The sequence below is a fragment of the Macrobrachium rosenbergii genome, chromosome 20 (assembly GCF_040412425.1).
Source record: "Macrobrachium rosenbergii isolate ZJJX-2024 chromosome 20, ASM4041242v1, whole genome shotgun sequence".
Classification (NCBI taxonomy): Eukaryota; Metazoa; Arthropoda; class Malacostraca; order Decapoda; family Palaemonidae; genus Macrobrachium; species Macrobrachium rosenbergii.
The window spans coordinates 24956464-24972500 of NC_089760.1; the positions used below are offsets into that span (position 1 = coordinate 24956464).

General features: G+C 34.5%; 1 protein-coding gene across 1 annotated transcript in view; it reads right to left on the reverse strand.

The window, feature by feature from the left end:
• Positions 1-5670: 5670 nt before the first annotated feature.
• The window catches only part of LOC136848909 (uncharacterized), a 96885-nt gene continuing 86518 nt past the window's right edge, over positions 5671-16037 (reverse strand). Inside the window, exons 54-58 of the mRNA XM_067121732.1 lie at positions 15079-15322; positions 14267-14365; positions 11422-11562; positions 11088-11257; positions 5671-5902 (exon numbers count right to left, since the gene is read on the reverse strand). Coding sequence (XP_066977833.1) covers positions 5859-5902; positions 11088-11257; positions 11422-11562; positions 14267-14365; positions 15079-15322 — 698 coding nt within the window. The 3' untranslated portion in view covers positions 5671-5858. The remainder of the gene's footprint in view (positions 5903-11087; positions 11258-11421; positions 11563-14266; positions 14366-15078; positions 15323-16037) is intronic.

Sequence of the window (16037 nt, forward strand, 5' to 3'; positions counted from 1 at the left end):
TATATATATATATATATATATATATATATATATATACTGTATCTATGTATATATATATATATATCTATATATATATACATATACATATATATATATATATATATATATATATATATATATATATATATATATATATATATATATATATATATATATATATATATATACAGACAGAGAGTGCCACTCATTTTAGAATGAAGATGAAAACGAAAAATGAAATCACGCAAAAGATTTCATGAAACATGACCAGAAAACAAATTCCAGCTGCAGAAGATAAAGAGGAATCGGATAGGTTTTTCGGGGCAACCCTCTTTCTTCTCAAGGGTCACTGAAAGAGACGAATCTCGTAAAACACTGATTAAGGTCCTCCATCTCCTAGAAAATGTAGCTGAATAAGCATCGAAGTTTCGGAAGACCAATATCGAGGATTATTGACATTACAAAAATAAACAGGCCCCATTCGTGTTTTATTTGTTGGTAAGGAATCGAGACGTTGATGTTGGTTATAAAACCAACTGCTTTTATATACAGTTCTTGAAGTAGGTTTGAATTTCTTGCATTTCCTGTTGATAAGATACGGCAAAACAGTTTGGTGATATGTATTGTTAACCCGGATCTGTCATTGTTCCGTACGTTTCTGTATCTAATCAGGTGATCAGACAAGCAAATAACAAACGCACATGAAGTGTACATGGTTATTTTAGTGCTTTCTCCCAGTATAGACCACATGTAGCTAACTGCTATGTATATGCACTCACGTACAGACACGTCCTTTAAAAATTTATTCTATAGCTTACAATATAATTAAGAGTCGCTGTTGCTCATTTCTGTATACAGACACGCACACACACACAACATATAAAGTATACATTATACATTACTGTATATATATATATATATATATATATATATATATATATATATATATATATATATATATATATATATATGCACACTTACCCACTCCCACCCACACACACAATGTATATACAGTATATATATGTGGGTGTGTGTGTGCGTGTGTTTGCATTTGCATTTCGTGTAGCACAGCACAACGCGGTTATAATCAGATAGTTCATTTTAATGGACAAATATTTTGAAATTGTGAAATGCAACAGCGACATTTTCTAATCCCGTAGCTCGAAGTTTCAGATAAGGAATGTTATGTACTCTCTCTAACAAAGTTTGTTTAAGAACTTCGGCCCTTTTCTGTTGTATTTGATAGGGCCGAGACATGAATGTATACTTATTTACTTAAAATCCTTTCCAGGGTCGTGAATTTTTGGAATATTGATTGGGTTAACATCCGAGTGCTTGCTCGAACCCTTAAAGGGAAAGAAGTGAGAGTAAAAAGTGAAGAACGAAATGGGAGACGCAGCCAAAAACGGGTTTGTTAAAGAGCAAACACAGCCTCCTCGGTCTGAACACTTTGATCAATATTGGCAATGCGCATGCGTGGGGCGGTCTGCCAGTTTTAGCCAGTCGAGAGCATTCGGAGGCGATGGATATTGGAAATCGCAGACTAATTTGTTAGGTTTTTGGGCAAACTGCAATTTGTGTGATGTTATTGGCCAGACAACAAATATATACAAAAATCAAGAGTGATTTTCAACTATAGAATAAGATTTGATCTATTTTCATATTGATTTTTTTGTTATTATTATCATTTTCTCTGGTCAAGTCTATTCAAGGTATCATTAATGATAAACTTTGAAGTGACTGAATTCCACAATGGAAAGAAAAAGCTTAATTAAGATAACACAACTTTTAACTTTTCTATTATAAGAAATTTAAGAATCTGGATTTTGAGACGGTATTCCAATCACTCCCTGACAACCAATTCCAAGAAATGTTCCCAAACAACGACTTCACCCGCTTCTCCCATTGTTCGTTTTCACGACTGATTTCCAGGCAGAACCCGGTGCCCTTAATCATATAATCCTGAAGGTGATCACGGGGTCTGGTATTCATTCTGATGGCTTCTCTTTACCACGTCCAGAATATTGGCATACACTGGTAAACACAGGGCTGTAAAAGCCTTTCATTAGACTGCTGATATACGCGGTGCATTATCTGGATGAATTTTTTTTTTTGTTTTTTCATGACGTTATGTGCATGGTATTAGGCTTTTTCTCACATTGCTAATAAAATTTTATTTATTCTCGATAAGATAGTTCCATTTAAACAGTCTCTTTTGTTTATTCTTTGAGATAATTGTGCAGGAATATCAAGGAATCAGTTTTTTTAGAAGAAAAATGCCAATACTGGATATCTAACCGTTTGATCGCCATTACCAGATTACCAAATACCCATCTTCCTTTTGAGAAACATCTAATGGAAGTGTCAGTAAATGCCGCACGGAAGTTAGATATTGTATGTAAGGCCTCATATATTTATAACAGTGATAGAATCAACGCAACCTGTTTTAGGCAATTTGTCCTTCCTTTACTAGAATACTGTTCGCAGGTGTGGATGTTTGCCTCTGCCAGAGATTTACCTCTTTTAGACAGAGTGGTTCGTGGTGGAAGGCTTCTGTTTCCTGATAGTAGCATTTATGAGTTGGGCTGTAGATGGATGGTCTCTTGTTTGCCAAGTTTCCTTAAGCTGTATTTTAACAGAGATCTTTCACATTTACAATTGATCCCTAGCCGAGAGCAACCAGATTCGCTTAACAGTAGCAACAATATGCAGTGAATGGGCCCCACTGTCGAACGTCTCAGTTCCAGAGGTCTATTATTCCTCACACCGTTGGTCTGTGGAACAGTCTCCTTGAGGATGCTTGTGCAATTGGAACCTCCAAAGTTCAGGCGGAGGTGCAATACATTGCTGACCTAAAACAATTCACCTTGCATTTTATAAATTACAGTTTTATCTATTTGATCATTAGTTAATTTGTTAATTTATTTTTCCTTTTTAATGACTGATCTACTCTTTCTGTATTTCCTGTTACCTTCTGTTACTTCTTTCAAATGAACACCATAATATTCTTTGGAAGCTTGAATTTCAAGTTAATGGTCCCTGTGGGGTTGTTCCATATGAATAGGTTTCATCTTCTGATTAATAATAATAATAATAATAATAATAATAATAATAATAATAATAATAATAATAATAATAATGAAAGGAAAACTTTCAACAAGGGGACTTGAAAAAAAATAATTTAGAGTGCATGGCGAAATAGCGAGCCATCGTTGTGTTCACAAAAAAGGGGTAAAACGGAAAACAGGCATTGAAGGAAGATTTGTAGAACTGATAAACTTTACGAGAACAATACTGGAAGGCTAAGTGCCCTTATGATCATCCTTCGAAAGAGCAACGAAGCCAACTGAAGGGTTCTCAGACTCCAGAATGTTTTTTATGCTTTTGTTCAACATTCATCAAAAGAGAAAACTTTAGGCTTCTCTCTCTCTCTCTCTCTCTCCATAAACTCAGAAAACACGAAATATTTCCTTGTATATTTGCCTGTATTTTCGTGCGGAAATATGGGAGAGGCTCACGCTACCTGCTGGGTATAAGAGGATCCCTTTTGCAAATCCTTTTGCAAGAATATACATTCCTTTAAGTTTTCAGCAGTGTACACAACAACTTTACGGAAACGTATAATACAAGAGCAAATACGCGCAAGCTCTGTACCAACGAACGCATGAGTATACCTACATACATACATATATATAAGTATATATATATATATATATATATATATATATATATATATATATGTATATTTACATATATTTATATATATCTATATATTATACATATATATATATATATATATATATATATATATATATATATATATATATATATATATATATATATATATGAAAATAAGAAGGCCCATAAAACACTATTTAAACGTTGGAAATCGGACGCCGGACCCCTTTTGAAGATGACCCAAGAAACGCGACCGCCAGATCCATCGCCAAACGGGAGCTAATGAGGCCAAAAACCACTAGGGAATTTGGTCAATCTCCTCCTTCTTAAGAAACGCCACCTCCTTAACATCGGAGGCCTAAGGCCACACCTTCATGTTTTTGTATATATACCATTGTAACTTTCCACCTGTCCATATTCTACCAGTGAACAGGGGCACAGAAACAAGTGCCCGAAATATATGGTTTCAACGTTTAAATAGTGTTTTATGGGCCTTCTTATTTTCATATTACACTGTAGTATTACAGGAAAAGACATTCATATATATATATATATATATATATATATATATATATATATATATATATATATATATATATATATATATATATATATATATATATATATATGTATATATACAAACACACACACATGTATATATATATATATATATATATATATATATATATATATATATATATATATATATATATATATATATATATATATATATATATATATATATATATATACACACAAAACATACACACACGTATATATATATATATATATATATATATATATATATATATATATATATATATATATATATATATATATATATACACACACAAAACGCAATACACACGTGTATATATATATATATATATATATATATATATATATATACAGTATATATTCATACATACTCCATATATATACATACATACATACATACATACATATATATGTGTGTGTATGTATGTATAACTGCCTGACAAATTTACATGCATTCATATCATACTATGATACACACGATGAATGCCAAAGTAAATAAAGGAATTTGTTCAGTTGTTATACCATAGGTATAGCAGCCGAAACAAAACGACAGCATGGGAAAGAAAAACTGCCATAAAATGTCAGGAAAGAATCTGGAAGCGAACGTAAATTGAAAGAGGCGTCGTTTTTGTTTACTGTCCGCTTCCATAGTTCAAAACGAACTGCAAATTTTTTCCTTTGTCATGAAAAACTGAAGTGTTTTTGTTTCTCTCACACTTTGGAGTAAGACATGGACAACCTTTCTTTTTAGAAGGGCCTTGTTTGGCTCCATTTGCATTCTAGGTTATTTTAGGTTTTCTTTCATGTTATTTGTTTGTTTTTAAATTTTCTGTGCATTGTAATTAGTGACTTTATGACCATTTGGGTGATTTTATCCGAATGCGTTGTACTATCGGTATGATGTACCTCGTCAGACACTAAGGTAAGATGCTTACTAATTATGATGATTTTTTAAAATAAAGTTGCCCTTGTTTTAAAATTACATTTTCTCACCTACTGATACAATAAATAACAGCTGAACAAACCCATGGACATTACCAATTTCAGTGAGCATTCGTCATAACTCGTGAAGCTTTGCTCAAGGTAACAGAATTTTATTGATGAAAGACTCCTTTAGAGTATTAAACATCAATTCTTAATGATACACGCTGGGAATATAGCAGCAAAATAAATCAATTCATTTATTTGATCTTATTTCCTCATTCCATTCTGCTTTACTAAATATGTATATATGTATATATACATCCGTATATATATCTATATTATATCTATATTATGTATGTATGTATGTATATGTATGTATGTATGTATGTATGTATGTATCTATGTATGTATGTATGTATGTATGTATGTATCTATCTATATATATATATACATATACATATATATATATATATATATATATATATATATATATATATATATATATATATATATATATATATCTCTCTACTTGTATAATTACCTGGGTCTACGAGGGCTAAAAACGATAAAGTTTCCATGTGCTCTCTTGGAAATAAGCGAACTAAACGTTTATGTCTTAGAAGTAAGAAACAAGCTAATAAATATATAATAAATAGGCCTGCATTAGACAGGAATCAAAAGCGCAATAGCCATGAAGTAAATGCTTAATTGTCTGGAAATTATTGAGAATTTGACGGCGCTTTGTAGACGCAGTACTGTCCGTCTGTGGAAGAAAAATCAATGAAAATTTTTTAGATTATTTTAAGCCGTGAAGTTGTAGAATAAATATGATGATAGAGGAAAAAAGATATAGTGATATATGACAAAATTCGTAGTTGGGTGAACAAAGGGCACTAAAAAATTTAAAAAATGAAGTAAATACTAAATCATATTTGATAAGTGATTATGTAAAACTAGTGAAAAAAACAACTTTGATAGTGAATAGGATAATAGAAGAAAAGAAAAACCTTTACATACAGATAAAGGTCAGTTGGAATGTTGACGCTGTAAAATATGTAAAAAAAAAATGGATTTTTCAAAGGGCTTTATTTACACACACACACACACACACACACACACACACAAATAAAAGATAAAAAACCTTCCTAGGATGGACCCACACCGCGAAAACCTTCAAAGGCCAAAAACTGCAGAGGAGGTCCGGCACTTACTATAAAGAACTAGCACCTGATACAAACACCTTATAACAAGAAGAAGTATGAACGCCTGCTGAGAAGACCTGACACCTGCTGAGAAGGACTGATTTCTCTAAGGAAGAGCACTGCCAACCAGGAGGGCCTGAAATCTGATGAGGTCAAACACCTTTTGAGAAGGACTGACACCTGGTAAGGTCAAATACCTGCTGAGAAATTTTGACATCTGCTCAGAAGGCCAGATGACTACTGATAAAATTGATGCCTATTAAAGAGACCCCTCTACCTTTTGAGACATTGAAAAACTGCTAAAAACAACAGAGCTGCTTAAACTGACTAATGTCTGTTGTAAAGTACTGACACCTGCTGTTGAGGCCTGGCATTTAGCTAGAAATGCTTGATACCCATTGGGAGGGATCGGCCTCTGCTAAGAAGGGCCAACACTTGTAGCGAAGGTGTAACACCTGTCAATAAAACCTGGCACCTGTTATAAAAGCTGCCATAGAGACAGACATCTGCTATTGCTGAGATAGTCCCATTTGGTGAAAAGTCCAGACACCTACGAATATTATCAACCCCTTTTTATAATATTCTTTAAAACTCGTTTAAGAGAGAGAGAGAGAGAGAGAGAGAGAGAGAGAGAGAGAGAGAGAGAGAGAGAGAGAGAGAGAGATGGGTGAGGGGGGGACCAAAGGTAAAGTCTTAATTTAATAGAGAAAGAACGGTAAAGAAACAGCAGATAACGAGAAAAAACATATCAGTTAGAGGCAAAAAGAAAGAAAATACTGGGTAAACAGAAAGGAGAGAGGAGAGAGAGAGAGAGAGAGAGAGAGAGAGAGAGAGAGAGAGAGAGAGAGAGAGAGAGAGAGAGAGCTATAAAAACCTGGGGACGAAACCATCGCTATAAGAAAACAGATTTTTCCTAAAGGCTTCGACTGGAAGAAAAGAAGAAAAGAAAGGAACGCCAGCTAAGATGGCCTGACACCTTCGGGTTGAGAAGAGAAGACTTTGCACAAAAGAGATTCTCCTGAGATGGAATGACAGCAAGGCATAAAGCGGGTTATTGGAGTGAAGCTTTCCCGTCTCACGCTTTTTCGAAGGAAGAGGAACAGGGAAAAGGAAGGCTGAAGAAAGAGAGGAACAGAAGGAAAACAAAATGGTTGGGTGAGGTACCGCAATGGCAGTGCTGCTGCTACTGATAATAACACTGCAACTATTGGTATTCGATAACGACTGCAGCTTCAACAAAAATAACGAAAAGAGAACAAAAGCCATAATAATAATAATAATTGTTCAAGAGAGCCAGAATTGCTAAACTTCAAAGGGGTATTTCAAAGGCACAGAGCCGCTTCTAAAAAGCTGCCTGTGATGATTTCCATTCATAAAATTATTTTAAAATGATCAAGATTATAATGCACTGGATTATGAATTAACAAGGTTATGATGCACTGTATATGTTAGACATAAGTACTATAATTTACTATTTTACGTTAAGCTTAAATGTTACACTGAAGACATGTCGAAACATATTTCTACTAACTGTTTAGATTAAAAGGTTTTTGTTTATTCTCTGATGGCCGTTGACTCCCAGCAAGAACAGAACTATTCTCTTCCTGGAAGGAATGATTTACTATGGAAAGCAATATGGCCAGCAATATAGTTCCACTCTGAGACTGCTGGTTTATTCTAAATCAAACTAGGTAACCTAGGTACAGTGTTTAATAAATAGGTGTTAAAGCTTTGAATGTTTAACCTAAAATGCCTCATTTTATTTATTTTTCCTGAACGGGTAAAAATGAGGCAAAAGGCGCAAACTCCTGCTAAGGCATCTAGATTCCGGAACAAATACTGTATACATATTTTGATGATTTCATGGATTCTGTTTCCAGCTTTTGTACACGTTTTATAAATTACATCTATTTACTCCTGATCTCGTTATTAAATGATCAGTGTTCGTGTCGACTTCAGCAACGTCTTTCCAATTACCGAGGCTAGCAATAAAGATTCCTTCTTTCAAAATATCTCCTCCGTTGCAGGGAGGAGAGAGGGGGGGTAGAGGGAAGGGAAGTGGGAAGGGGGGGAATGTGATCGTTTGTTGGTGTTGTGTAAATCCCTACGCGCCGATAGAGGTGGCACTCCCCTTGCCTCTTATTAAAGTCGGCTTTGCATTGAGAGTAAAGCTCCTTGCCTACGATGGCTGGAGGCCTATTTACACGGAGCTGAAATTGAGTCGAAACAAAATAAACGGTAACTGAATTTGATTTCCATTCATTTTTAACGCGAAGAGAAAGCTTACATGAAACGCCATATTTCGTTCTAACTTATTGCATTGATGTAGAGAGACTTATTTATTTAGATCACTGGGTGAATCGTTATACGTTGTTATGCAATTGAGTCTGATTTGTTTTTATTTTGAAAAGTAATCCGAAAAAATGAATGCAACGTCTCTGTACACGTTTACTCTTAAACCCTTTGACTGAGCGTTCGTAGGCTGGGTCTATATATATCGCTCCGTGATGGAATTTCCTTTCGTTTTTCTATTGCTAAACAAAGGTAAACAAAACAGTGAAGTATAACACCATCCTTCATCCAAATCCCTTTAGTCAGTGGGCATTTTATCAACGTGAATTCACGGGATCGAAGCCAAAATGCACCAGGCGTGACGCTGCCTTAATGCGTTTCGGCCGGGCGTCGTCTATTGGTAGAAAATTGCTGAAATGGCTCAGTTCTTGTTTTGCTGGGTCCATTTATAGCGTTCATTTCATGCGTGGTTGCTCTACCCTTTTTCTTTTGTTATCTCAACGGCTTTGTGAGCTCTTGCTTCCGCTGCTGGATCTTGAAATATAGTTTCATATACTGCTGCCATTTTGAAATGAAAAGGGTATCGTGATAAAAGAGAGGGCATTTAAAGTTATGCTGCTAGAACCTTTTCCATTTTGCTTAAAACCAAAGGGAATAGTTGATAAATGGAGTAAACGAGCAGGCCGACAGCAATCTAGATTAACAAAAAAAAAAAAAAAAAAAAAAATATTCGTTGCAACTAAAAAAATAGATATTCCTACTAATTAAACATAAACTGCAAAAGCCGGCTATTTCTGTTTTCCCCCAACTCATCTTATGTGTTTTTGTGTAAGTGTCTGGCATTCCGGAGGAAAAGGATAATGAGAAAAAATAAAAGAGAAATGAGAAGGTATGACTTCTCTCTTTTCCAACCCGGAGGTCTTCTTCCCAAGAGATGTGTATTATGAATAACAAGCAAAAAAAAAAAGGAATAATTAGAGGCATTTTTAACACGTATCAAATATAAAAAATTCAAACAGCGTGCATTTCGTCTCTCCAATCACTTAGCCTTGGTGATATTGTTAGATTATATTGACTTTTTACAGCCAAAAGTTTCTGCTGATTGATTAGGCCCGATGCGATGCAACTGTAGAGTGTAGATAAGAATATGCAAAAAAATATAAGCACATGAATAAATGGCTTGTAAGAAATGACCTGGATAATTTGAGGCACAGTTCTATAAAGGAACATTATAAGTTTCCTATACACATGACAATCAGTACTCAGAACACTGAGAGGGAGATTGTCCTAGTGAGAGTAGAAGATTGAGCCCCTCTTGAAACAGCATGGTTTTTGCTTAAAGGCGAACCATCAGTGTTGTACAATGTTAAAGGGGATAAGATGCCAAATGTGGATCTTTAGATTCTGAACAATCACCCGAAATGAGCGAATATTATGAATTAATTCGAGTCAGTCCATAAATGTTATGATGGAATTTACTTCTTGAAGTAAATAATTTATATAAAGGAAGACCAACAGGACATCTTGCGATAATAGCCGAAATCCCATAAAATCTTGTATGGAAAAAGAAAACCTTCCCTTCTGGGAGTTTTGTCGTGTAGACAAAGGTCCTTTGATGCTGCAAACATCAAGACAAGAACCAAACATGAAAACAAAAGTAGCACACAAGACCTGCAGCGTGTGCCGTTTTATCCTCATTTTTGTAGAGAGAGGAAGCTTTGAAAACATTGCACAGGGAACACTAAACCAACAAAATCCAAGAAACTTCTTGTGAAACACTAGAAATGGTAAGTCTAGACTTATTTCAAAAAGCCAGTGAACACAAATGCATAAACTCCAATACCTTAACGAAGATTTCTTGATAATTTTGACTTGTGGCCAAACCATGGAAATTCAAAATGGCCTTTACATCGACCCACTACGTAAAAGGTCGAGAAAGATATCTGGTAGTTTATGAGTGCCTGGTAACAAAATAGGGATAGAAAATGCTCAAGGATCAAACAGGGGCAGGTAGTGTTAGTATACTTCTTATAACAACCTTCACATAAATAATGCTAAGTAGGATGATTTATTTGGAATGTGTTCAGTTCTTATATCTTTTCTGTGTATTATCCTCTAATTGTAATTTGGTTTACGAGGCTGTCGTTGGTGGGATGGGTTGTGTGCAAGAAAGTTTATAATGTGCACTCACTAGCTGAAGGTCTAAAAATTTGGGTAGCCCTGTTTAATAATTTGTGCATGTCCATGATGTCTGATTTATGGTCCTTGTTTAAATCCAATATTTAATAATATTGCATTCATATTTTTTTAAAATGCTAAAGTTTGATTTGCCACAAGGAAAAAGAAAAAAGGTAAATCCAAGCCAATTATAACTAACTGAAATTGCTGCTGAAATCTGATTAGTGTAAACAAATACTGACATAAAAATTCAGTTCCTCTTAAGTTGTCTCTTACCTGGTCGCCATCCAACCAATTCTCCGTGTTTAAGATTATCTTCCCTGAGCCAGTCCTCCAGAGGCTTAAAATATTCTCTGATGACAGAAGCGTCTATTTTCCCTTCTTCTCCAGTCAAGACGCTCATGGCCTCCCTCCAGTGTCTGGAAGATCCCAGCTGGAGCATATCCCTGTAAAGGTTGCAGAGAGGATTAGTTAAGCAAAATACAGATAACACATGTAAATGAGATATTAAAAGAATCTTCAGTACCAAGGTGACGTGAAAGAGAATTATAATACTTTTATTAGTGTTTTTTTTTCAGGAAGCCTGGAACTGACTGGATTTTCAACTCACCCAAGAGCATTGCCAGCTTCTGTTGACTGATAGATATCACACTTGTGCAATGGTTTGCTTGGATCTAGTGGGTCATACTCTCCTGCTTTCAGGCAAAGAGCTTTGTGGAACTGGAACTGTATGATGAAGCTCACGAAATATCTGTAAAAATAAAAGTAATTCGAAAATGTAAATAGTGGAACATTAGAAGCGTTATGAAACACTCCTGAGGAGGTTTCTAATACGTGGTGATGGATTGAATGAAGATATTACTTGCTTTTGGAAGAAAATTGGGGTGCTGTGGATTTTCTCTAAAGAGGTCTCTTCAAGAGATGAGTCCAACGAGAGAGAGAGAGAGAGAGAGAGAGAGAGAGAGAGAGAGAGAGAGAGAGAGAGAGAGAGAGAGAGTTTGTAGTATTGCTACATAAGTGCTTATGTCAACTTTTGTTGGCACAGAGGGGAGACTACACAAAATACTTTTTTTAATCATACTGATAATTGTAATTTAGAATTTTTCTTGATTATTGTAAAGTTCTACTTATTACTGAATGATAGAGCTTACAAACACCAAACAGGAAAACACATTTCTTCATCATTCCCTTTAGTTTTTACATTATATTTCCGAGCCATGCTTTTTATTTAGTGAAAAGTTTCACCATTTCTGCTACCGAGAGAAAGCTTTTCATCTTGCAAAAGATACACTGTTGCCTTTTAGGATTCATTGTAACCCATTGACACTGAAACCTAAACAGTATAATTTTAGTTGAGTCAGTTCTTACACTCCCCCATCATGCAGTCTTAAGATTACATGACTCTGTAAGACAAAAGAAGTCACCGTTTTCTTTTAGAGGAATGATTCAGCAATTTTTACTGCGGAAAAGGAGTTGTAACATTGACCAACGGTAAGGCAGCAAATGCCAAGGACGATTTTATGATAGTTGCTGCAACTGACATTCCACAGTAATACCTTTGCCCGTAGGAATATTTCTGTACTTGTTCTTCTTGATTTTACTGTATTTTCATGATCCATGTTTTTTTTCATTTTTATTTAGTTGTGCTCGTTTTGTCTTGTTCTTTTGAATTGTGAGCTGTTTGGATAGCAATGCTAATTAACTTGCATAAATTTCTAATCTTTCTTTTCCCACGTGCATAAGATTCTATCTCAAATTATCAGGTGGATATCAGAAAAAGCTGCCCTCTAAGAGGCATTCACAACCGAATGCGTGAGAGGATTCAGTAGTACTTCATGTTTCCACGTATGCTTGATTATGGGAACGAAGGGAGTAAGACTGAACTGTAAACAGTACGTTGGTCATTACTGAGTAACCATTAAATTCGTATGTCTTGCCTAGTAAGATTAGACAGTGAGATGTTGACACTGAGATGTTGACGCTGAGATGTTGACACTGAGATGTTGATACTGAGATGTTGGCCCCTTCATAATCAGATTTCCGTTCTGTGTTTCCAATTACGTTTCATAGCCTTGTATCATTAGTGCACTTTCAAAAGTACCACACCTGTTACACCTACAGGTCTATACTAAACCACTCAGTGCGTCATATTTTCCGGTTTTCTTCAACTTTTACTATTTATAGCTTACTTTAATACTTTCATACTTCTTTGTAATATTTGCGTTTCAGTTTGTAGCCGACTGCAGACGATAAAATGTGGCATAAAAATCTTTTTGGTGCTAATAATTTTAAGTAATTTTAAGCAATCAATAAAATCAGGGAAGGGAAATCTTATTTATAACAGGTAATATATTCGAAGAAGTAAGATGTATACTTAGAAATTTTGATAACAATATAGTGTTGCATTTGGAAAAATTTGGCTTAAATTTAATCGTAATCTTATTATTTTGAATACTAGTTTTCATTTAAAACTGATTAATCGGCTATAATGTATAGTAATCTAATTGTCATTTATCCATCATAGAATGGACAGTTATACATTTCACAACTGTGATACTTTCTTTAAAAGATATCAGTACTTCCCAAGGATATACTCGTAGACAGTCGATACTTATTTTGTATATAAAAATTATGCATTTTTCCTTTCTGTCAGCTATTAATATTTTTACCTTAAACTATCTATATAGTCTATGAGACTCTACCAATCAGCGAGCAGGATACCACGAGCATTATATAACAGGACTCAGAACCTGAAACTGAATTTTATTTTTTGTGGGGGGGGGGTGAGAAAATTACCTGTTGCAGCGAAGACCAATGACCTGGTAGATACTTCATATCTATTGCTGGATTATGAAGTAAGTGATCTTCCACTTAACCAACACGAGCAAGGCCTAATAAAATCGTCTATTTCAAAAGGCAACTGGGATGTCTGGAAAAGATAGGGTAAGATGAGGGTACCGGTATTTAACGCAGGCTATTGCAATTCCTGACGGCGCGAACAGAAAATAGATGATTATGGAAAGCAGTTATTAACGTCGTCTACTTCAAAAGGCAGCCGTGATGTTTGGAAAGGATAAGGTAAGATGAAGGTACCAGTGTTTAAAAAGTGCTTTTATAATTTATGATTACGAAACGCAGTTATTTTGTAACCTGAAATCTTCACTGTTTAACATCCACAATGAAGACATTGACAAGACATTGCTTGGTTCTAGAACTGAACGAGAATCTGAAAAGCAACTGTCAGTTCTATTAGATTACGTTGTATCTAACTTTTTCTTCTTAATACCATCAAGAGCAATAGCAGAACATAACTCTAAGAGTCATTTAAGAGAACTCTTCTTAAAAAACTAAAAAAAACTAACTCTTACTGTTTTTTTATACTGAATGGAGTAATAAAAGAAAACTTAGAGAATTATTCGAGAGAATAATTCTTAAAAAGAAATGAAAAAACCTACCCAATGTATGGCCAATTAGCAGGTACGTGGTACTTCGCTCCTGGGTCGAAGTCGTCCTCTGTCCTGAGAACAGGAGGTTTGATTCCTTGCAATTCGTACCTGAAACGGAATGAATTTATAATAATACTGATAGACAGGGGAACAAAAAGAATATTAAAAAATGAAAGAGTTTAAGGAGGTTTTAATGTTAGTTCACATGACCAACACAAATTGTATCAGAATGAATTTGTGAAAATGGTTTTTAATAAGAGCATAAAAAGGAATTAATGAACTTTACAGCAATTAAGAAAAATTAAGCCAGGAATTTGTGACAAGCCTCTGCATAATATTCCTTTCCCATATATTTCTAGGTGTTACCATGGTATAATATTAGGCAATGATACATTATTCTTTCTATTAGTCTTTCTTATAAAAAGTTAAAACCGTTGGAAATGGTTCTGTAACAAAAGTCAGCCAAATCAATAGGTACTGTACATGGGTAATGTACAAGACCAAAACAAATACATGCGTAGTGGGGCTGATTGAATTCAGTGTATTGTGTAGCTTATCTGTTATCAGAAAACGGAACAATGGAACTCATTTTCTTTCAGTAAAATTTCCCCTTATCGAAAATGATTATGATTGAGGTAACATTTTAATGAGCAGCGTCATTACAAAGATTTGCCTATTTTATACATTTATAGTTTTTCTTAGTGCTAAATTTGTATGTTCCTAAAATAATATCAGTAATTTTTAATCATCTTAAAAAGGATTAAAACGGCATCACCTCATAAGATTACAGAATACCACCGAAAAGAAATACCTATCATTACCTAAGATCCCACCAAGCGCAATTCCAGTCATTTTCTGGAATCGAACCGTCGAAGAGGCCCCATCTCCAGGAGTCCATGGCGTAGGCGAAGGGCAGGAAAGCAATCTTGTTGAGAGCCATCTGGAGGAGGAAATTGATGTCGACCTCGAAGTCTTCCTCCACTTTCTCCAGGAGACCAATCTTTTCGAGATGCTTCGGAGTCGAGACGCTCAGCGCTAAAGTGTCTCCCAAGGCCTCGTGGAAACCTAAGGGAAGTACGATGCTTGTGGAATGTTTTCGTCTTAGGCAGAGAATGCTGGAAATGTGTTGTAATTATTTGAATTAAGAAAGCCTAAATTTATATATATATATACATATATATATATATATATATATATACATATATATATATATATATATATATATATATATATATACATACATATATATATATATATATATATATATATATATATATATATATATATATATATATATATATATATATATACATACATATACACACACACACATATATATAATATATATATATATATATATATATATATATATATATATATATATAAAGGCTCAATGGTCATAGTCACTTTGCACTATTTTCGTTTTTTCCCAGCCAGTCAGCAGTTCGAATCCCTCTGGTGACGAAGCACTTATCACCTATAATTCCCCTTGGGTATAAGTTATTCCCGAGGTATGAATTAGATATCAAACGAAATTTTTTGGCGTAATAATTATGAATATAGAAATAATGTAACGATGTACATTCAAAGAAATTCGTAAGCATATGTCATAGGTTTCAGAATTTTAGACGTATCAAAACAAAACAACGTTTAAGGACGATTTAGAAAGATTGAAAATACCTGTAACCTTCATTACACTTATTGACTGCCAATATACCCTTCAGTCCTCAGAAGGTAATTGCATTTAAATTTCTCTGACACCCAGCCAGCTTCGCCACTG